The 24,243-nt window shown below is 44.5% G+C and overlaps 1 protein-coding gene across 1 annotated transcript in view; it reads right to left on the bottom strand.

Annotated features, from left to right (window-relative positions):
- Nucleotides 1-24,243, bottom strand: part of LOC144593221 (uncharacterized) — a 303,417-nt gene that overhangs the window by 11,803 nt on the left and 267,371 nt on the right. Inside the window, exon 27 of the mRNA XM_078398723.1 lies at nt 1,995-2,097. Within this exon, the coding sequence (XP_078254849.1) occupies nt 1,995-2,097 (103 nt within the window). The remainder of the gene's footprint in view (nt 1-1,994; nt 2,098-24,243) is intronic.

Here is a 24,243-nt window from a genome sequence, read left to right as displayed (position 1 = left end):
TAGGCTGTTTTGTGTGCTTTGTGAATGGTTTAATGCAAAAATAAATTGACTTCACAAGGCCTGTGCATGATATCCACTGCAGTGCTGTGCAAGCAATGATCTGCAAGCAATGATCCAAGCAATGATATGCAAACAACTGAGTGTAGAAGTTGGAACGTCATGTTGCAGTTGTATAAGATGTTGGTGAGGCCACATTTGGAGTATTGTGTCAAGTTCTGGGCACTGTGTTAGAGGGAAGATGTTGTCAAGCTGGAAAGGGTACAGAGAAGATTTATGAGAATGTTGCCAGGACCAGATGAGAGCTTTAGGGAAAGGTTGAATAGGCTTGGACTCTATTCCTTGGAGCGCAGAAGGATGAGGGGTGATCTTATAGAGATGTATAAGATCATGAGAGGAATAGATCGGGTAGATGCACAGAGTCTCTTGCTCATAGGTGAATCAAGGACCAGAGGATGTAGGTTTAAGGTGAAAGGGAAACAATTTAATAAGAATCTGAGGGGTAAATTTTTCACACAAAGGGTGGTGGATGTATGGAACAAGCTTCCAGGGAACGTAGCTGAGGCTGGGACTATTCCAACATTTAAGAAACAGTTAGACAGGTACGTGGATAGGACAGGTTTGGAGGGATATGGACCAAACGTGGGCAAGTGGGACTAGTGTAGCTAGGACATGTTGGCCAGTGTGGGCAAGTTGGCCAACTGATCTAACTGATCTTCCAATCAACCCTTCCATAAAATGTCATAGAGTTCGTAAATTGTATGTTATGAAACTGTTTTAGTAAACCTCATTGCATTTGTATGCAACAGCTAGACAAAGATTGGGGTGGGAGCTGCTTTACGTCCTCATCACCCACCCTGGGTAGTTCTATGGAACTGGCAGCATTTGCAGCATAGCTTCAACTACGGTACTCTGAAGCCCAATTGCCACTTATGATTGTTGTAATTGACATATGAAAGAAGAAGACAAAGAGTAAAATGGAGACACAAGAGACTGCCGATGTTGGAATCTTGAGCAAAAATCAAACTGGTGGAAGAATTCAGCGGGTCAGGTAACATTTGTGGAGGGAAATAGACAGGCAATGATTTGGGCCGGGATGTAAGTCGGCAGAAAGGTTCCAATTCAAAATGTTATTTGTCCATTTCCCTCCACTGAGAGCCATGCTTTAGTTTTTGCACTACGATGTTTTACATTTTTTTTATTGAATGTCTTCTTGTTACTTATGGTATCTACTGAGTACAATGTTTACATACCTGTTATGCTGCTGCAAGGAATAATTTCATTGTTCTGTTTCGGGACATATGACAATAAAACACTTGACTCTTGAAATATTTTGCCGATTACCAACTAAATAGTTATTTACATTTTTAGGTGTTCTTTTTGTAAATAGATTTATTATAGACTAGTTCACTTGGGTTAATGGTGATGGATTTACAAGCTATTGTAAATCCGGCATGGTGGTGCAGCGGTAGAGTTGCTGCCTTACAGCGAATGCAGTGCTGGAGACTCAGGTTCGATCCTGACTACGGGCGCCGTATGTACGGAGTTTGTACGTTCTCCCCGTGACCTGCGTGGGTTTTCTCCGAGATCTTCGGTTTCCTCTCACACTCCAAAGACGTACAGGTATGTAGGTTAATTGACTGGGTAAATGTAAAAAAAATTGTCCCTACTGTGTGTAGGATAGTGTTAATGTGCAGGGATCGCTGGGTGGTGCAGACTCGGTGGGCCGAAGGGCCTGTTTCCGCGCTGTATGTCTAATTCTAAATCTAAAAAAATCTATTGTTATAGCCATTACTATCACAAATCCAGTTAGTCAATTCTCTGTTAACCAAGAGAATGGTTAACCAATGGCTAAACCAATGGTTAAATTCTCTGTTAACCAATGGCTAAACAAACTCTCTAGGTTCCTGAAGAGTTAAGGCAATTTTATAGCTTTTTTTTTGTTAAACATTTAATCAATGATCACTTTTAAACTGGATATGTTCATGTAATTGTACCTGTTGGTGCAGCAGTTGTATGGACTCAATGCTGGATTTCAATCTGCAGTGCATATCTTCAATAGCTGCAAGTTTTTCTGCTACGAGGCTCCCCTGCTCATGCCTAATGCAAAAACAGAAAGAATTCACTGTCTTCTATGTTTCCTAAAAAATTGTTTCCACTGGAAGGAATGTTTTTGAAAATGTGATTTACTGGCAGTTCTGCAGACACTGGCAACAAAACCACCTCCTACGGGCTATCAGGTTTCGTGCTGGTTATGGAAATCATCTCTTAGCTTATTATTTATCACTCCTTCAGTTTCTGCAGGCAGGGAGGGACTTTCTTTCCTCCAAGGACTTGACCAGTGTAACTGTGGAATGACTAAAACCAATGCAGGCTGCTGTTCTCAATTACACTTATTGAAGTGGAACAGAGGCATTGCCTATTGGAAAATACGCAAACTGTTGGTAACATCAGTTTCCTCCGTAGACCAAACTACACAGGAGCCATACCTGGATCATTATTTTCACCTTTTTTGTTCTCCAGCACTGTGATTAACAACAACTTAATGGTGAATGAACCAAATAGTGTTTCTGTGGTGTTGCTCGAATGCAGTAAGGTGTTTTGGAGTAAATAAATGGAGGGACGTCAAAGAGGAGAAATGAAAATCAAGGGGTTTGGGATACAGAATAAAAAACAGTGGTGCTATCATACTTTTTTTTTAAAGCATGGCATTGGAGAAGGACCCAGACAGGAAGCTCCAGAGGGAGGAGAGCAGTAGAAAAATGAGAACATTAGAAATAGCTGGCAAGGTGAGAGTGATGAACAAGGCTCTAAAAGAAAAATAAACGTAGAAATTGCGTCAATTAGTTCTTCATAGTTCTTCAATAGAAATAGTTCTTCAAATGCAAATTGCACATAGAAGAGGTATAATCGGGGGGTAGATTATGGCAGCAATGATTTCCCTGTGACATTGCACCAATTGGGCAATAGGCCCAGGCATTTTGGTGTACAATTAACCTCCCGCTCGTCTCAAGTTTGGCTTGCTTCAGTCGCGTGGCTCATAAAGTTACCAGTCATTTCCGCCTTTACGACCAGTCCTGGAGCATGTGGCACACTTGTGGCACAACTAGAATACACCGAGTCATGCCAGTGTGGCTTCAATGCCTTCGGGGAGGATTGTATGGGGAAAGCGCGGGCAATTCAAGTACCACACACATCCCATCAGTGATGAGGCATGGATTCTCCATTCAAAGGAACAACGTGCAGTCATCTGCAGACCCACCTGGTCAGCCTCAGCTCACTACAGGCTGCTCAAGCACACTCCAAAGTTTATAGTGGAAGAAAATAACTGCAGATGCTGGTACAAATCGAAGGTATTTATTCACAAAATGCTGGAGTAACTCAGCAGGTCAGGCAGCATCTCAGGAGAGAAGGAATGGGTGACGTTTCGAGTCGAGACCCTTCTTCAGACTGATGTCAGGGGGGCGGGACAAAGGAAGGATATAGGTGGAGACAGGAAGACAGAGGGAGAAGTCAATGTTCATACCACTGTTGGAGAAGTCAATGTTCATACCACTGGGCTGCAAGCTGCCTAGGCGAGATATGAGGTGCTGTTCCTCCAATTTCCGGTGGGACTCACTATGGCACTGGAGGAGGCCCATGACAGAAAGGTCAGACTGGGAATGGGAGGGGGAGTTGAAGTGCTCGGCCACCGGGAGATCAGATTGGTTAATGCGGACCGAGCACAGGTGTTGAGCGAAGCGATCGCCGAGCCTGCGTTTGGTTAATAGAATATGCTTGAATTAACTGTAGTACATATAGGCTCTTTAGTATTGATAGAGCTACTAAACATCTTGTACTGAAGAGAGTTGACGCTCAAGCAATTGTGTGGCTTGTACAAAAATATCAAAACCATAGGGTGCAGGGTCTTTAAAGGTACATATACAATTCAGCACTGCTTTCACTTCGAAGAAACTGATAAACCCTCATCAGCAACAACTATGTACACACCATACATTATTGTGCTAATTAACAATTTACACACAGTACATGTAAAATTAATTAATTATTTGCAGAGAAATATATTTGTAGTGATTAAAAATAAACCTCTAGTTCTCGTTCTCTCAATTGCACACTTAAAACGATAAATAGGATTGCCACATCATGTTCCCAGCATGATAATCCCTTTTTGATAATACATTGTATTACATACCTTTTTTTAAAGTAACGCTTAATGTTCATATGTAATATTTGCAAACCACTGCAGCATTTACGATTGCACATAAAACTAATATTACCTGATGTAGGTCATACTTTTTTTCTCATTTTCTTTCCCTTTTTTTTTCCCATACTAACAATCATTACCAGGTAAAATGGCTTTGGGCATTTCAGTGCCACAATTCAATTCTGTGCATCTAATGTTTGACCTGCGTCAGGGGCCAAACTCACTTTGGAGGCTCCTTGGACATGGACCCCCCCCCCCCCCCCCCCCCCCCCGCCCGAAAGCTCGTCGGACGTGGGACGGAGTCACTGGAGACATCAGGCGTGGGAGAGCAAGGGCCGGTAGTGGGTGACAATAGACAATAGGTGCAGGAGTAGGCCATTCAGCCCTTCGAGCCAGCACCGCCATTCAATGTGATCATGGCTGATCATTCTCAATCAGTACCCCGTTCCTGCCTTCTCCCCATACCCCCTGACTCTGCTATCCTTAAGAGCTCTATCCAGCTCTCTCTTGAATGCATTCAGAGAATTGTCCTCCACTGCCTTCTGAGGCGGAGAATTCCACAGATTCACAACTCTCTGACTGAAAAAGTTTTTCCTCATCTCAGTTCTAAATGGCCTACCCCTTATTCTTAAACTGTGGCCCCTTGTTCTGGACTCCCCCAACATTGGGAACATGTTTCCTGCCTCTAACGTGTCCAACCCATTAATAATCTTATACGTTTCGATAAGATCTCCCCTCATCCTTCTAAATTCCAGTGTATACAAGCCTAGTCGCTCCAGTCTTTCAACATATGATAGTCCCGCCATTCTGGGAATTAACTTAGTAAACCTACGCTGCACGCCCTCAATAGCAAGAATATCCTTCCTCAAATTTGGAGACCAAAACTGCACACAGTACTCCAGGTGCGGTCTCACTAGGGCCCTGTACAACTACAGAAGGACCTCTTTGCTCCTATACTCAACCGGATAATGCTTCCAGTGCCTTAAGGTAAGCTGCATGAGGTTACCCTGGGGCACAAGATGGCCGGCAACGGGAAGAGAGGGACGATGGTTCATGGTCTGAGCCGATCGTGGGCAACGGAAGGGACCGGGAGCCGCTTCGGTAGAACGAACACGCGGGAATCTGGATTTTGAACACAATAAAATGGCGCCACACATGGCGGCTCCAGCATTATTATATTCAAAATGAATTTCATTGTGCAATGCTTAATTGCAGATGTGACAATAAATATCCATTGAATATCCATTGAAATCAGACCCATTACAAGTCATGCACCACCCCATTTCAGCCCTTTGTCTTTGCACTTTGTGGTGGGTTCAACAGGCACTTGCGCAATGAGCCGCTCCTGCCTTTATGGACGATCAGCCATGATCACAATGAATGGCGGTGCTGGCTCGAAGGGGCTGAATGAGGCCTCCGGAAGAGGCCTCCTCCTGCACCTATTTTCTATGCCCAAGAATCTCGCTGCGAGGCAAAATATCAAAGGTGTTTTTCTTGCTGTTGCAGCAAAATAAATGTACACAACTCTTGCCGGCTGCCACCCAAGAAGTCAACATTGCAGAGCCCTTGATATTGAAAAAGAAACTTAGTGATCCTGAAGTGCACTCTTTCCGGAATGGCGGGACTGTCGTATGTTGAAAGGCTGGAGCGATTGGGCTTGTATACACTGGAATTTAGAAGGATGAGGGGGGAGAAGGCAGGAACGGGGTACTGATTGAGAGTGATCAGCCATGATCGCATTGAATGGCGGTGCTGGCTCGAAGGGCTGAATGGCCTACTCCTGCACCTATTGTCTATTGTCTATTATTGATGTTATCAGCACATGCGGCAACCCAAATTCAGATTGAAATTATTCTATTCAGTGTCAGGGGCTTTCAGCATAAAGTCATGGAGAATGTACAATGCAGGAGGCCACTATACCCGTGCCCATCCAAATGGAGCGGCCCACGTTAATCTCGCCTTCCAGTGCAAGGTGGGTAGCCCTGCGGGTAACATTTCTCTCACACACACACCCAGGTGTGTTTTTAGGTGAGCTGTGAATTTCTGTTTTTTACCACCTTTTCAAGCAATGAGCAATGAGCACCACATGCCTACCATAACTCCAATGGTCCTTGCAATTATTAAAACATTTAAGCTCTTACTTTTGCATCTCACTGCTATGGGAAATAGATCCTTTGTAGTCACTTTATTTGGTACCTGCAGCATTTTGTCGACACTGATCTTTTGTGACCTCTTTGACATGCATCTTTTGCATACACAGGCCTAGCCTCCTTCTTGGAGGTTCCCGGAAGAGACTGTTTAACTCACCTGGTAGCCCAGGCGTTACACTCCTCTCCAGAAAGTCTATCACCAAAGTCCCTCTGTTATGGTACTGAGTATCCTGATGATTAATTTTTCATTTTCCTGCGATTATCTTTCTTGCTGCTTGGGCCCCTGACCACACCGGAGGCATCGTGAGATCCTGACTCTCAAACATACTTGAACAGTGGGTTGTTTGAACAAGGACAGGTCATGCGATAGGTTGAGTAGCTCTTGGATCTCTTTGATATTTTCTGTAATGCACTGTCCCTCAAACCAATCAATAACTATGGTTGTGGATGCAGGACTTTGGCTCATAACCATACCAGGAATCTGTTTCCACTTTTGATCCCACAAGTTATCTCACTCAAAACATGGTTGATCCCCTCCTGCACAGCTGCCCAAGCTATTTTGTTACATTACAATGGAAAGTTTTAAAGGTGTTTCCAATACAGAAATATGCAAATGTAACACAACGAACATGCATATGGATGGGGACATTCATTTGATATTAATGCACCTGGTCAGTTGTACAATTAACCCCTATCTATACCTGCTTCCACCTCATTCCCCTAAGATTCCAGCACATGTATGGAACTCAACAGAACTGATCTATTTGTTGCCCTTATGCAACTGATGCAAAAGTGGATGACTTTGTTTAGCTGCTGCAGGGACTAGCATCTTGTACATGTTCTGTTCTGTCATAGTTGAAGAATTGGAATGGCATTCTGAGCCCAGGTATCTCCCATAATACTCACACGACTTACCACCTTCCTGCATGATTTCTTTATCTTTAGTCAGAGGCTGATGAATCTGTCGAATTCATCGTCACAGACAGCTGTGGAGGCCAATGCAATGGATATTTTTAAGGCGGAGATTGACAGATTCTTGATTGGGGTGTCAGGGTTGATGGAAGAAGGCAGGAGAGTGGGATTGAGAGGGTGAGATAGATCAGGCATGATTAAATGGCAGAGTAGACTTGATGGGCCGAGTGGCCTAATTCAGCTCCTAGAACTTATGAAAGTGAATTGGTTTCTGCATGTTTAATATTTTTGCTAGAGTTCCCCAGTTTGTACATCCAGTAAATTCACAGCAGCTGATTGAGAAACATCTGAAAATTGTGGCTTTTAGTCAGTGCATTCAGTCTGACAACACATTCGCTAATTGTTTCTTCAGGTCCTGGTTACATGTGCCAGACTGGTAACTCTTGGACGTGGCTAGGCATAACTGTCTCTTCACACCTTTTACACCTTCATAATAAATTTCATCCATATTTGTGGTGCAAGTCAATGCACCAGTGTCACCAATGTCTTAAGTAATAACATTGCTTTCGTCTTTTTGCAAACGCCCACGTTTTTCTGTTCTGTGCCTTCCTCTGCGACATTAATGATAAAATTCGCTCTAAGGAGCGTTTCCATTTGTTTTGTGAACAGTAAATGTTTTTTTCTTCCCTAGTTTGCCAGCATCATCATTTTCCCGTCTTGAGAACCATGTTCTCCTTTACTTACACTTCATTACAGCCTGTTTCTTCTTCAAGCAGCAACTCAGCAGTGGCTAGTACCATCTATATACTAAAACTCTCGTTTGTTTGTTTGTTTGTTCCTGAACTACAGCCAAAAGGGTGCACGATAGCCCGATAATGTTAGGCCCACCTTACTCACTGTCGTCCCTTTGGTGCTAATGGAAGAAGTTTCATTGAAATCGGTGTTATATTTTTGAAGTTATTCACGTTTTTAAGTTTAATTCTATCTCCTAGGGAGGGAGGGGGGGGAGGAGGGAGGATAAGGGTGGTTGAGGAGGATGGAGTGGGAAGGGGAGGGGAGGGGAAGGGGGGTTGGGGAAGGAGAGGAGGGGGAGGGAGGGAGAGGAGAGGGAAGGGAGGGGAGGAGGAGGGGAGGAAGAAGGGTGGAGGGGAGGAAGAACGGGGAGGGGAGGGAGGAGTGAGGGAGGGGAAGGGAGGATTGAGAGAGGGAGGGGGGAGGGAGGGAGGTAGGAGAGGGGGGAAGGGGAGGGGGGAGGAGAGGGTGCTGCAACGGGTCCACTTGGTCTAGTACCATATTAAAAATCATACCACATGAGGTACATAGTTCTTAAAGGAATGTACCTACACCAAAAGCATTTTACATTTAGCTGACAGTCTTATTCCAAGGACGCTTCAGTTGTGACAGCAACACTGGCAGCACTGCTTTAGTAAACCTTTTAGCTGAGGCATATTAAGGATCTCAGAGTCTGCATCGAAGCCAGCAATTGTCGAACCACTGTCAGTTTTCTCTCCACAACCAAAGATGTTATTTGCCCTAAATCAGAAAGCACGTTAATAATGCCATTGTGTTCAGAATTACTTATAAAAGTAATAAAATTAAGTAATAATATTTTCCAGTAAAGTTGCACAAACGTGAGTTTCAAATTTCAAACTCAATTTGCAATATCTCCTGTGCGACCGCTGTCAGGCAGCTGGCAAGCTCCTCTTTTTCACTTTGAGTCCACCCTTGTGTCTAAGGTGATCCGTGAGAAACATACCCTGGGTGGTTTGCTTCAGATTGTTGCCCAGTCAATTCTGAGTTGTGTTTGAAATTACTTTCAATGGGGCACAGAGGAACAAGCCATCTGGGAGGCTATGGTGGCAGGTGACTCTGTCCTCTTGTGAGGATGGACATCAGCATTCTGAACTTGGCAACCCCTCAGGGGACTGGGTAGACAATGATCCAACAATGTTCTGGCACTCAGCCCAATCTGCTATTATTTTAACTAGAGCTGACCCAACTGACAGATCTCCAATCACAGGTGTCTAAACCCTACCGTTCTCCCCTCAGACTCATCTTCGTGCCATCTGTATAGCACTTTGGACATGAAGAGAGATGTGAATGCAAAGGGGTTGCACAAAGTCATTTTTCAAAAAGGTTGCCAACCTTAATTGTCCTTGCAAAACGTAGTGGCAAACCACTGAAGTTATTTTGGTGAAAGCACTCTTGGAGTTCCAGGATTTAGACCCAGCTGTGAGGAAAGAATGGAAATATATTTCCAAGACAGGATTACATTGGAGGGGAACCCGAATGGTGGTGCTCCCATGTTCTTTGCTCATGAAGGAGATTACCTAGATGCAAGTGTGCACCTCCTCTCGGCCCTTGTAGAACCACAAGCTGGTCACAGGCAGTGTCTCTGCGTCCACTGAGAACTGTAATGTGCCTACAAATGGCACAATAAGCTGCTGCCTTATGGTATATTTGTTTTTGAAGTAATGGTATATTGGTTTAAAAAAAAATAGTAATCAGTTTAACAGTGGCAGATACAGAGCTCCAGTTGGATAATGGTAAGACTGAGAAGAAACAGCAAGACTTGTATGGCTTCTGTGACACCATACCAGGAAATAGTGCACAATGGGATTGTCATCGAATGAAGAAATGTACATACACGAGGAACTGTGGTTACTGATTGTGGGAGAAATAAGGGCTCAACCAGCTGGGACACAAGGTAGAGAAGGGAAGAAAAGGGGGTTGCTTAGTTACCTAAAATTGCAGAATTTGATACTCTCACCATGGGTTTAAGTTAGCCAGTGGAATATGTGGTGCTGCTCCTCCAGTTGTATGTGGCCTCATTCTGGCAATGGAGGCAGCCCAGGTCAGAAAAAGTTAGTACAGGAATGGGAAGGGGAGTTAAAACGGTGAACAGATCCAGCAGGCCCTGGCGGACAAAGTCGTGTGTTTGTGACTGTCTCAGCGTGGGATTGGACTAAAGGTGCCTACCATTAGCTGGCTTTCCATTTAGTAAGTCATTTTGTAAAACGGGGTGTTAAGAAACATGGATAGTTCAGATGAGGAGTGGACACCGATGGCTGAAGATCTAGAAGGAAATCAAAGGATGAATTGGAGAAATGTAGAAGGATATTTCTGAGTGGAACTTAAGGAAACATCAGCCCATTCCTGAAGAATATTTGGACAATTACTTCAGCAGCAACACCAGACGAATGTGTGCGGAGTATCAAGTTATTGAAAGCCTTTGAATAGGTACTACTTTGCAGCAGAGGAAAATGCACAGCTGAATTCAATGTTAGGGAGATGCAAATTATCTTGGAACCAGCAGCAGCTGTGGTAATCTCATGTATCGCTCAAGATCCTGTGGTAATCTCCTGTATCGCTCAAGACACATGCTCTATAAGCATGGTGTCCCTTCCAATGTGCAGACTTTGCATAGTGTCATTGAAGATGTGAGGAACACAAACTGCTCAGTTTCATGTCCCAGACTTCTTGTGGGAATACTCCAATTCATTGGTGGGTGGGCTTTTAAAATTATTTTATTTGATTCTTCTTGTCTCTGAGAAATTTTCCATTACTTTCTTCTTCATTTTGAAAGAATACGGAGGCCAAAGGGTGACTAGTTAATGACAATTTCCTGCATAGCTACGTTGGGGTGTTGAAACCAAAGTCATTATTTGCACTGACTCGGGTTTCAACATGAAAGGGAGGATATGATGGGAGTAAAATCACTTCTGTTTGATCTAGTGGGGCTGTTTTGCTATACATGATGTATAACTAGAAATAGGAGGAGCCTTCCTGCCCCTAAAGCCCGTTCTAATGTTTTGATCTATGCTTTTACATTTTATCAAACCCATTGATATTCTTACTTAACAAAAATATGTTGATCTTAATCAAGAACATTTCAGATGATCCAGCACCATAACACTTGGGAATGCAAATTTCAAAATTCCACTCTTTGTTTTGGAGAAAAAGTGCTTTCTGATTTCATTCTTGAATGGCCTCTATTTTATAGATCATGCTCTTTTCTCCTATATTCCCAGTTATAGTAAATAATTTCCCTGTATTTATTTGATTAAATGCTTCAAACAAATTAATTGATCCCCTCTCAGCATTCTAAATGTGAGGGAATATTATTGTACTGCCTGTCCTCATAACTTAGCACTGATATCATTCAGATGAATCCACTGTATGATTTCCAAGGCCAATGTATCTTTTCTGAGGTGCAGTGGCCAGAATTGTATGCAGTGTTCCAGATAAGCTCTGACCAAAGTTCCACACAACTGGAGCATGATTTGTTCTCTTTGAGGTGAAGCCAACATTCTAGTAGCATCAAAGGTAGACACAAAATGCTGGAGTAAACTCAGCGGGTCAGGCTACATCTCTGAAGAGAAGGAATGGGTGACGTTTAGGGTCGAGACCCTTCTTCTAGTAGCATTCTGTATTGATTTTTGCCCTGTTCCAAGGCATTGACTATTATTGCTGACTCTTCACTGTTTTCATTCTCTATTGATTAGTTCTGAGGCAGAGTGCAAAGGAACATTTTGTGGCTCATAAGGGGAAATTATCTTCATAAGCTGTTGCTTCGCTCTCAGCAGTTTGCTGACTATTGATGACAGGGGTCTTGAGAAAGAGAGGATGGATCCTGAATTAATTAATATGGTGGAGAAAATGAAGGAATGTATGACGTACATCAAATATCTTATGGAAGTGACCGCTGGAGGGTGAGTGAGCACATCGAGTGCAGCCAGCAGCAGATGTGCAGAGCGGCAATGAAAGGATGTGTTAGCATTGCACCGGGGGCAGGCTTATCCCTACACCATTGAGCCAGTACTGCCAGGGCATTGGGCCTTAAAGTGGGAAAGTAAGCCAAGAGTCAAGAGTGTTTATTATGTGTCTCGAAACAGAGCAATGAAATTCTTGCAGCCGGGCAACAGGTATTTAAACATTATACACTGTAAAACCTATAATAAACAGCACAAAAAATCAGTATATATATATATATATATATACATATATATATATATACATACATATCTAGATGTGTGTGTGTGTGTGCGTGTGTGCATACAGTATATATATATATATATATATATATATATATATATATATATATATATATATATATCTAAACAAACAAACAAACAATAATAGTGCAATAGTGCAAAGACAAAATCAATGCCCTTCACCCCCCTCCATCCAAAGTCTATGTAGTTTGATGTGCTTCGCAGAGGTAAGAAAATACTGCTTTAAAAAATATTAATTAGGTGTATTTATGGTTAATTTGTACAAGACTGCGATGATTTTGTAGGTTTTATTGCTTTATGCTTCGGTGAGTGAGCGAGAACGTGACGATTTTCTTTTCCTTGTCTGATCAAACCCTCCCTATAATATCACCTGGTAGACACAAAATGCTCAATCCTCAAAGCCAGGGCTGCCGTGAGAGTGGTCCCCGGGACAGGTGGACATGTACCTGGCGGGTGCCGCTCCGTCAGGTTACAGGTGTTGCAACAGGTGTTACACCGAAGATAGACACAAAATGCTGGAGTAACTCGGCGGAACAGGCAGCATACAATACAATACAATACAATATATCTTTATTGTCATTGTACAGGGGTACAACGAGATTGGGAATGCGCCTCCCATACGATGCAATAATTTAATTAGCTAGTCAGTATTAATTTAAACACCCTATGAAACAAATTGTAACAGTTTTAAAACAGAATAAAGTGCAAGTAGATCTGTGCCGGTTCACTGTGCGATGTGACCATCCGGCTCAGCAGGACCGGTTCATAGCAGCTATGGCCCTGGGGATGAAGCTGTTCCTGAGTCTGGAGGTGCGGGCGTAGAAGGCCTTGTATCGTCTGCCCGATGGTAGAAGTTCGAACAGACTGTTGCAGGGGTGTGAAGAGTCTTTGTGGATGCTGGTGGCCTTTCTGAGGCATCGTGTGTTGTGGATGCCCTCCAAGGCTGGTAGCTGTGTTCCGATGGTCCTCTGAGCTCTATGGACTACCCGCTGAAGAGCTTTCCTCTCTGCCTCCATGCAGCTGAGATACCACACAGGGATGCCATGTGTTAGGATGCTCTCTATGGTGCGGCAGTAGAATGTCGTCAACAGCTGTTGGGGTAGACCAGACTTTTTCAGTGTTCTTGGGTAGAACAGTCGTTGCTGTGCCTTCTTGACCAGCGCAGCAGTGTTATTGGACCATGTTAGGTCCTCCGAAATGTGAGTGCCCAGAAACCTGAAGCTGCACACTCTCTCCACACTGTCCCCATTGATAAAGATCAGGGCGTATTCCCCGTTGTGTGACCTACGGAAGTTGATGATCAGCTCCTTGGTCTTGGTGGTATTTAGGGACAGGTTGTTATCAGAGCACCACTATCACCCTGAGTACCGGCACACCACAGGGCTGTGTTCTGAGCCCCATGCTCTACTCCCTCTTCACACACGACTGTGTTCCTGCATTCGACACCAACACCATTGTCGAGTTTGCAGACGACACAACGGTGATCGGGCTGATCACCAACGGTGATGAAACAAAATACAGAGCGGAGGTGCAGAACCTGGAGAAGGAATGGGCTGACGTTTCAGGTCAAGACCCTTCCTGTAGGGTCTCGACCTGAAACGTCAGCCATTCCTTCTCTCCAGAGATGCTGCCTGTCCCGCTGAGTTACTCCAGCATTTTGTGCCTACCGGGTAATATTAAAGGGAGGGTTTGATCAGACAGACCGCTCCGCTGGATGCTGAGCTCTGCAGCTGTCTAATCGCTGCACAGACAGCAACTTCAAGTTTACGGTGGTCACACATTGACATTCCGGACTGTAGCCACCGCCCGTACAAAGCAGCAATTCATTCACTCAAACGTTTGTTTTTCTTTTGCATCGCCGACAATCCAGGCGCGATTGAGAAAACCAAGAATAACTCTTGGTTTGGGAAGTGCGACATGTTCCCGCTTGAGGAGCAGCTCCGGTACAAGTTGCAATGCAAAAGAAAATCGTCACGATCTCGCTCACTCGCCGAAGCATAAAGCAATAAAACCTACAAAATCATCGCAGTCTTGTACAAATTAACCATAAATACACCTAATTCATATTTTTTAAAGCAGTATTTTCTTACCTCGACGAAGCAAAACTGGAAAATACGGATGAAACGCGGCTCTGTACACACGCAGCAGATCAGCCGGCGAGAATGTTTAGCTCCTGTGACTGGTGCATGCTCAGTCGAGATACCAAACTCACTTATTAGGGCAGTAAATATCCATATTTATTTGAATTAAAATTGATTAAAATTGAACTAAACTTGTACAGAGGATAACTGGTTTAAAAATGGAACATGGACTGTAAGTTCAGTCACTTTCATGTATCTCAGAAGATCAAATAAAGTAAATGTAAAGCTTTTGTGCAAATTGGTTTGTGCAAAGAAATGAACCAAGGAATCACCAAATAGGTTTTTCTTTCTGTTTTCTCCCGTTCTTAGGGTTCAGTGAGATTCAATTTATCTTGAGTATTATGCAATGCAGATATTGGGAAATTAGGTAATATTGCTTCTAATTGAAAAATTACAGAACAGCATGTACAACTATAACTTGTGCTGCATAATTTTCTGGGGATTATTACTGCTTAATGGCATAACATATATTAAAACTGTAATGGATTAACTGGCAGACAGCACATCGATTGCAACTTATGTAAACATTCAGTATTGCAAGCACTAAAAAGCCCACAGTGCCGAAGGCAGTTTAAAAATTATAACGCAATAAAACACATTGAAACAGTCCCTTTCAAAGCAAGCTTTTGTTTGGCTGATGTACAGAAAACGGTAATATCTCTGAATTTTGGAAGTTGCTAAAGCCAGTGAACTAGTGTCTAAACAAAAACTGTACAGTAATTGTTAGCATACCAAAGAAAAATAAAAAAGGGGCCCAGACCATTTTTTTTCTGGTTTGCTGCCCAAGATATCAAGCCAGATGCTTTTTTACTTATCTAGAATCAGCCCTAAGCTATCATTTTTAATAAGTACATTTGTATTAGAAACAGCTCCTTGAAAATAATTTCCTCTGTCATTGTCTTTACAGTCCAATGTGCTTTATCTCTCAGCCATATTTGTGCACATAGTAGTTCTGTTCATCAGCTATTTTTTTTTAACCATTGCGGGAGATTTAATTAAATTACAGTAATAACTATTCTACAATAATACCAAGTGCTGGTTCTTCCTCAGGGTATATTTACGATTTTGCAAATCATGTGCCCAATTCAACTGATTAGTAAAATCAGTCAACAAATATTTCACAATCAGAAGTTTTCTTATGAACTCTTTGTTTTGCCACAAAATTGAGCCGTGCAACATGAAAACAAAAAATGCCACAAAAAAATCAGATCTAATTTCAATTACTTCCAGAGTAAGGCAGGTTAGTGATCAGTTGCAGATAAATGGTGCAATTGTGAAATTGCATCAGGTATATCCGACACGACCTAAGGATTTCACTGTAAACTTCATCAGTTGGAATTCAAAGCTCCACAAAATAGCTGGCAAGGAACAAAATGGAAATAAGGAGCATCTCGGGGTATTTTGTTTGGTTTTCTCACTCTTCAAAGGAATCTGCTGTTGACGGCACTACTCGGGGTGTTCAAGATCAAGATCAAGATCAAGATCAAGATAGCTTTATTTGTCATCCAAATTGGACGAAATTATGTATTGAAATGGCTGGATACTTCGGCTAAATTTTGGGCTCAGGGCATAAGCAAAAACACACCTATCTGTGAAGAGTCTACCTGCACTAAAACTGAGGTGAGAAATTTGTGGAGTTGTGAATTTGTGGAATTCTCTTCCACAGAGGGCAGTGGAAGCCAAATCACTGGATGGATTTAAGAGAGAGTTAGATAGAGCTCTAGGGGCCAGTGGAATCAAGGGATATGGGGAGAAGGCAGGCACGGGTTATTGATTGGGGACGATCAGCCATGATCACAATGAATGGCGGTGCTGGCTCGAAGGGCCGAATGGCTTCCTCCTGCACCTATTTTCTATGTTTCTATTTGCACCCCTCAAAATAAATAATGTATTCACGGGTTCAGGTTTCACAAAGGACAATTTGTCATTACAGAAATATGAACAATTCTGTCGGAAGACCGATGTTCTGTGGCTGTCAATGTGGGGATGAAAGTTAGGTTCATTCCAAGTTGCCACAGCGGATCTGTGCCATGTCCTTCAATTCCATGGAATCACAGAATGATCACTGGATAGAAGGTGAACATTTGGCCGATCATGCCCGGGTCAGCCCTCAACACTGAGCAACTTACTATTTCCCCCATTCCAGCCTGTTCTCTACACCTTGCAGTCTCAGCATCAGTAAGACTAGTGAGGCAGGTACTAAAGGGAAAAATTAATAAAACATTACCCACAATTTTGAGGTTGCAGAGTGAATGTGGAGAGAAAAGGTGAATGAACACGAATGTTATGTTTTTATTAGTTTATGTTTCTTGACGTGTGCACATATGTCTTTAAGGAAAATTGAGTCTGGACTGTTATCTAGGTACGGCACCCTCACCTCCTGTAACGTGGGGTTACTTGTATCCATAATCGAATAAATTCAACTAGTTTGATTTCAGTGAGGAGGAAGTGGCATCCCTTTAGTATTATTGACTTCCCTTGAGAGAGCCATTGACTGAACTCATACTTTACGGCTCCCATTTATAAACCTGTCCATTTCACCATCAGGAAAGGTTTTCACTCCCGCCCCACTGGGCTTCCATGTATCTTTGAATGAATAATGAAATTCCTGAAACCTGCAGCATGCCCTTTGTTCCTCAAAACGTGACTGTCTGAATGATTTCTAGGAGCCTGCATGGAAGTTGTACCATAAGCTGCTGCTGTCGGGACTGACAGCAGCAGGGGGTGTGCTTGCAAGGGCTGAAATCCGTCTGTGCTGGCTCTGTGCAAAGTGCAATCAACTGAGCCTGGCCCCACTGTTTTAGCATGTCTTTCTGGATGCACGTTTTCCCTGTGACTGCGTGGGTTTTCCCTGGGTGCTCCGGTTTCCTCACACACTCTAAAGATGCACAGGTTTGTAGTTTAATTGGCTTCGGCAAGTTGTAAAAAAATTGTTAGTGGATGGGTCGGCACAGACTCGGTGGGCCAAAGGGCCTGTTTCAGTGCCCTAGCTCTAAAGCCTAAAGCATTGTGAGTATCAGTTTCAATCAAGGTGATGACATTATTGAAATGTTTACACTGAGCTTTCTCAATTGTCAAAATAACATGATTGACTTTAACATTACACTTTCACAAATGCATTAACTCCTGGATTCCCTCCTCCATGGAATGGAATCAGGGAGCAGCACCCTCAATAGAGTATTTTTTAGATTTAGATTTTTTTAGATTTTAGATTTAGAGATACAGCGCAGAAACAGGTCCTTCGGCCCACCGGGCCCGCGCCGCCCAGCGATCCCCGCACACTAACACTATCCTACACCCACTAGGGACAATTTTTACATTTGCCTAGCCAATTAATCTACATACCTGTACGTCTTTGGAGTGTGGGAGGAAACCGAAGATCTCGGAGAAAACCCACGCAGGTCACGGGAAGAACGTACAAACTCCGTACAGACGGCGCCCGTAGTCAGTATCAAACCTGAGTCTCCGGCGCTGCATTCGCTGTAAGGCAGCAACTCTACCGCTGCGCCACCGTGCCGCACAGGTATAGAAGTTGGGAGGTCATGTCGAGTTGTATAAGACGTTGGTGAGGCCGCATTTAGAGTATTGTGTTCAGTTCTGGGCATCATGTTATAGGAAAGATATTGTCAAGCTTGAAAGGGTTCAGAAAACATTTACGAGGATGTTACCGGGACTAGAGGGTGTGAGCTATAGGGAGAGGTTGAGTAGGCTGGGTCTGTATTCCATGGAGAGCAGGAGGATAACGGGAGATCTTATAGGGGTGCATAAAATCATGAGCGGAATAGATCAGGTATATGCACAGTCATTTGCCCAGAGTAGAGGAATCCAGGACCAGAGAACATGTTCAAGGTGAAGGGGAAAAGATTTAATAGGAATCTGACAGGTAACTTCTTCACACAAAGGGTGGTGGGTGTATGGAACAAGCTGCCAGAGGAGATAGTTGAGGCTGGGACTATCCCATCATTTGAGAAACAATTAGACAGGTACATGGATAGGACAGGTTTGGAGGGATAATGGCCAAGCGCAGGCAAGTGGGACTAGTGTAGCTGGGACATTTTGGCTGGTGTGGGCGAGAAGGGCCTGTTTCCACACTGTATCCCTCTGTGACTATGACTCTAATACATAGGATTTTCCATTTCACCAATCACTCTATGCCTCTGGATTAGTAAGGATGTGCCCGTAGATAAACGTGAATTGTTTCTATGTTTTGATTGTCTATTTTGTGTGCATCTGCTAGTGTACAATCAGCTAACCGATGTCCTGGTAGCAAATGTGTTCATTCTGATGCAGCGTCTCTACTGTTGAACCCACAAGCAACACCCAAGGTTTTCTGAGGAGAAAACGGAAGTCATCCTCCTTGAGCAAGAAGAAGGGACGCCACCATCATTAATAGCAAGAATGGGAGAAGAACTGAGATTTTTGAGGGTTAACAGGTAAGACAAATTTAAAGGGATAGGGAAAAATGAAGTCTTGGATAAATTTGAAGACAAGAATGAGAATTTTAATTCAGAGAATTTCCCAGCACTGGATACAGTGCAGCACGATGGACATAAATAAATGAAGCCTTAATAACATTTAGGACATGTGCGGTAGAATTGAAATTTATGAAGCGCGGATACTATGAAGCCCAGGGATATTCATGCCGTGAAGTTTTGAGATAAAGACATGGATGGAGACTTCAGGAATAGATCAGGTTAGGGAAGATGGGAGAGGCAATATTAGGCAGGCTGCTGTCAACAATTTTGGTATCACAAAATGCTGGAGTAACTCAGCAGGCGGCACGGTGGCGCAGCGGAAGAGTTGGAGACTCGGGTTCGATCCTGACTACGGGCGCCGTCTGTACGGAGTTTGTACGTTCTCCCCGTGACCTGCGTGGGTTTTCTCCAAGATCTTCGGTTTCCTCCCACACTCCAAAGACGTACAGGTATGTAGGTTAATTGACTGGGTAAATGTAAAAATTGTCCCCAGTGTGTGTAGGAATAGTGTTAGTGTGCGGGGATCGCTGGGCGGCGCGGACTCGGTGGGCCGAAGGGCCTGTTTCCGCGCTGTATCTCTAAATCTAAAGTCTAGGTCAGGCAGCATCTAGGAGGGAATGGGTGACGTTTCGGGTCGAGACCCTTCTTCAGACTTCAGACTCAACAATTTTGGTGATCAAATGAAAATGGAGATCGAAACTCAACTCACAACCAAAAAAGGAGTTGAGAGTGCAAATCTTCGGACTTGGTGGACAGGGAGGAAAAAAAGGTTAGTGGGAATGCAGTCATTGGCTTTGATGGTAGTGACAATCAAAGACAATGACTCAGTTTTCCAAATATTTCATTATAGATATCACTGCTCATTTCATGCTGGAATTTGGACAAACAAAATATTACAATATTGAAAAATACTGGAGGGGTTTTGATGAGAAATAGCCGAAAGCCATCAGCTTGCATCAGGAGAAGGAGGAAGTGGGAAAGGGCGGCTCAGGAAATGAAAGTGAATCCCAAAATTTAATTCTCGGCGCCACATTACTTGGACTTGTTCTACCAGAACCTATTGTGCATTCCCACAGCATTGTCCCTTCTTATGGCATTTTTGTATTTGCTATTCACAAACGAAGCGGTGAATCTTGTCTTGCGTTCCCTGTGGTGGCAGCTGAATGTCAAAAAAGAAGGTTAGGAGATCAATATGGCTCCATTTTAGGTGGCACAAGTCACATTTGTTTGCTAGAACTTGCATTTTAATTGCAGCCTGATGCTATCTGTTTTCATAATTCTGTGAAGTCACGGGTAGTCAAGGGGTCATTTGAGGTGAATGTGTTGTCATCTGGAGAGATATTGACCTTCTTTCACAGGCCTATCTGCCCTTAGGGCCAGTCTGCACACTACTGAGTCTGGGCATCAGTAGGGAAAGTGGTAGCTGAAGTGGAATAAACACCCTGAATTGAATTGAATAATTTTTTATTGGCCAAGTATGTACACATACAAGGAATTTGCCTTGGTGCTTTGCAAGCAACAACACAACATACAGTAAACAATTAAGAATAAAACATAAAACATTAAAACATTATAGTTTAAACATGTGAATGAAATAAAATACCAGAGCAAAAGGAGGCTACAGACTATTGGTTATTGAGTAGAGCTGCTGCTCATGGAAAAAAGCTGTTTTTATGTCTGGCTGTGGCTGCTTTGACAGTCCGGAGTCGCCTTCCAGAGGGAAGTGCTTTAAAGAGTTTATGGCCAGGGTGAGAGGGGTCAGAGATGATCTTGCCCGCTCGCTTCCTGGCCCTTGCAATGTACAGTTCGTCAATGGGTGGAAGGTTGCAGCCAACAACCTTCTCAGCTGATCGAACGATGCACTGCAGCCTCCGGATGTCGTGCTTGGTGGCTGAGCCAAACCAGACCATGATAGAGAAGGTGAGGACAGACTCTACGATGGCAGTATAGAATTGGACCATCATTCCCTGTGGCAGATTGTGTTTTCTCAGCTGCAGTACATCCTCTGTTTGGCCTTTTTCACTGTGGAGTCGATGGTGGCCCCCCATTTAAGGGCCCTGGAGATGATGGTTCCAAGGAACTTAAATGACTCCACAGATGTGACTGTGGTGTTGTTGATGGTGAGTGGGGGGAGCTCTCCTAAAGTCAATTCCACTGCCTTAAGAGCATTGAGCTTCAGGTTGTTGCGATGGCACCAGAACGCCAGCTATGTCGCTTCCCGTCTGTAGGCAGATTCGTCCCCATCCTGGATCAGTCCAATCAGGGTTGAGTCGTCCGCAAACTTGAGAAGCTTGACAGAGGAGTCTGTGGAGGTGCAGTCGTTGGTGTAGAGAGAGTAAAGGAGAGGGGAGAGTACGCAGCCTTGCGGAGCTCCTATGCTGAGGGTCTGCGGGTCCGAGATGTGCTTTCCCAGCCTCACATGCTGCTTCCTGTCCGTCAGGAAGTTGATGATCCACTGACAGAGGGGTTCAGGCACAGTCAGCTGGGAGAGTTTGGAGTGTAGTAGCACAATGGTGTAGTAGCACAATGGTGTTAAATGCAGAGCTAAGTCCACAAACAGAATCCTTGCATTGGTCCCCTTGCAGTCGAGGTGCTGGAGGATGAAGTGCAGGCCTAGGTTGACTGCGTCATCCACCGATCTATTGGCCCAGTATGCAAACTGCAGGGGGCTTGTGATGTTTTTCAGCTGGGCCAGCAAGTCTTTCAAAGGTCTTCATGACTACAGAGGTCAGTGCAACAGCCTGTAGTCATTAAGACCATTAATCCTTGTCTTTTTGGGTTCAGGGACAATAGTGGAGACTCTGAAGCAGGCAGGGACAGTGCAGGTTTGCAGGGACTGGTTGAAAATGTCTGTGTAGATCGGTGCCAGTTGTTCGGCACAGAGCTTGAGGGTGGAGGGGGAAACATTGTCCGGTGCTGGAGATTTCCGGCTTTTCTGTCTTCTGAACAGCCTCTCCACCTCCTCAATTTCTATTGTTGGAGATGGAGATGGAGATGTGGCCAGACTGATGTTGGGCACCAAGGAGGGGGTGGGTAGTGGATGAAGGCCCAGTCTTTGCAGACTGGAGTCAGGCTGTAAGTGGGTGTTAAGTGGTGATTGGAGAGGGGTGGAGGGGGGGGTGGGGGGGAGGGTCCAGTCTTTGCAGACTGGAGTCAGGCTGTTAGGTGTGAAGAGGTGATTGGGGAGGGAGGGAGGGGGGAACCGGGGTTATGTTTCTGTTTCTCGAACCTGCAGTAGAACCCGTTCAGGTCGTTGGTCAGCTGACGATTGTCCAAGGAGCGGAGGTTCTCCTCTTGTAGCTGGTGATCTCTTGCAAGCCCTTCCAAACTGAAGAGGAGTCAATAGGTGAGAACGTGCTCCTCAACTTCTCAGAGTACATTTCTTTGGCAGCTCTGATTCCTCTTCTCAGCTTGTACTTGGCCTGCCTGTAGAAGTCTGCATCCTCGCTCCTGTAGTCCTCATCTTTAGACCGGCGGAGCTGTCTGAGTTCTGCTGTGAACCAGGGCTTGTCGTTGTTGAAGCAGATCCGGGTCTTAGTGGGAATGCAACTGTCCTCACAAAAGCTGACAAAGGATGTCTCAGTGCCTGTAAAGATGCTCCCCGACTTACGATGCTTCGACTTACGATATTTCGACTTTGCGATGGTGCAAACGGCAGCGACCCTTAGCGAGCCGCAGCTCGCTTCCGGTCACGTGATCGCGTGTATTCAATGCATTTTCGACGAACGATATTTTTGGTTCCAATGGGTTTCTCGGAACGTAAGTTGAGGAGCACCTGTATACTTATCGAGGCTTGTGGTTGCTTCCCTGAACACATTCCAATCAGTGCAGTCAAAGCAGGACTGTAGGTTGGCCTGCCTGTAGAAGACAGAAGGCAGTGGAGGCCAATTCTCTGAATGCATTCAAGAGAGAGCTAGATAGAGCTCTTAAGGATAGCGGAGTCAGGGGGTATGGGGGGAAGGCAGGAACGGGGTACTGACTGAGGATGATCAGCCATGATCACATTGAATGGCGGTGCTGGCTCGAAGGGCCGAATGGCCTCCTCCTGCACCTGTTGTCTATTGTCTATTGTCTATTTTCAATGCCTTCGCTTGTCCACCTTTTCATTGTTCTGACCACAGACCTAGCAGATTTTAGTTTCTGCCTGTAGGTCGGGATACGGTAAACTAAACAATGATCAGAGAGACCCAGAGCCGCCCGGGGGGGAACAGAGCGATATGCGTTCTTGATTGAAGTGTCAGAGTGATCGAGTGTTCTCTCCCCTCTGGTGGGGCATGATGTCTGTACTTTGGAAGCTCTCGGCTGAGGTTAGCCTTGTGAACATGGCCTGTACATTTGAGAGGATGTGCCAGCTTTCATCAGTGGGTCGGTGATGGCAGCTTCAAATTCCTAGGCGGATATCTTCTTCTTAGGCCCCCTCAGTCAAGGCTGACCATGGGTGATGCATCCTAGTTGGCCGCTTGCTCCACACCTCGGCTAGAGCAGCGTCGCTTGTGGCTGAAGAGACCAATGCAGGAGTGACAGTCTCTGTCGCAAAGGTCACATTTGTGTGTGGTCTCTGGTCTGTTGAAGTTGCTGCGCTCCTTTCTGCGTGCCCGCTTTTCTGCTGCTGTGTCCATCAGTTTCTCTTCCCCTGTTTCGAGATGTTAGTTCAGGGTACCTCTCCACCTCGTACGGTCAGCTGCAAGGCTCTCCCAGGACTCCACATCGATGTCGAGCGCCTTAAAATCTCTCTTGCAGACATCCTTGTAACGTAGCGGGGGGCGGCCGATGGTTCTCCTCCCAGATGTCAGCTCTCCATAGAGGATGTCTTTTGGAATACGGCCATCCTCCATGCGGTGGACAATGGCCCAGCCACCGCAGCCTGTGCTGCCTGAGTAGAGTGTGCATACTCGGAAGGCCAGCGCGAGACAAATTCCTAGGGGATAACATCTTGGTTAGCTTGTGCTGGGCCCACGGCATAGATGTAAGCTTGAAGAAGGCATGCCAATGCCTTTATTCTCTTCGAAGTTTAAAGAGATTTGTTTGGTATAGTTTATAGTACCGAGGTAGAGTTGAAAGCTTTTGTTGCATGCTAACCAGTCAGCTGATAGACTATACTTGATTACAATCAAGCCGTCCAGTGCACAAATACACGGAATAAAGGGAATAGCGTTTAGTGCAAGATGAAATCTAGTAAAGTCCGATTAAAGATATTCCGAAGGTCCCCATGAGGTAGATAGTAGCTCAGGACCGCTCTCTAGTTGTTGTTAGGATGGTTCATTTGCCTGATAACAGCTGGGAAGAAACTAGATAATCCTTTATCTGGAGGTGTGGGCTTTTACACTTCTATAACCATGATGCTGATGG

Source organism: Rhinoraja longicauda, chromosome 4 (assembly GCF_053455715.1).
Source record: "Rhinoraja longicauda isolate Sanriku21f chromosome 4, sRhiLon1.1, whole genome shotgun sequence".
NCBI lineage: Eukaryota > Metazoa > Chordata > Chondrichthyes > Rajiformes > Arhynchobatidae > Rhinoraja > Rhinoraja longicauda.
This window is presented reverse-complemented; position numbering and strand designations above follow the sequence as displayed.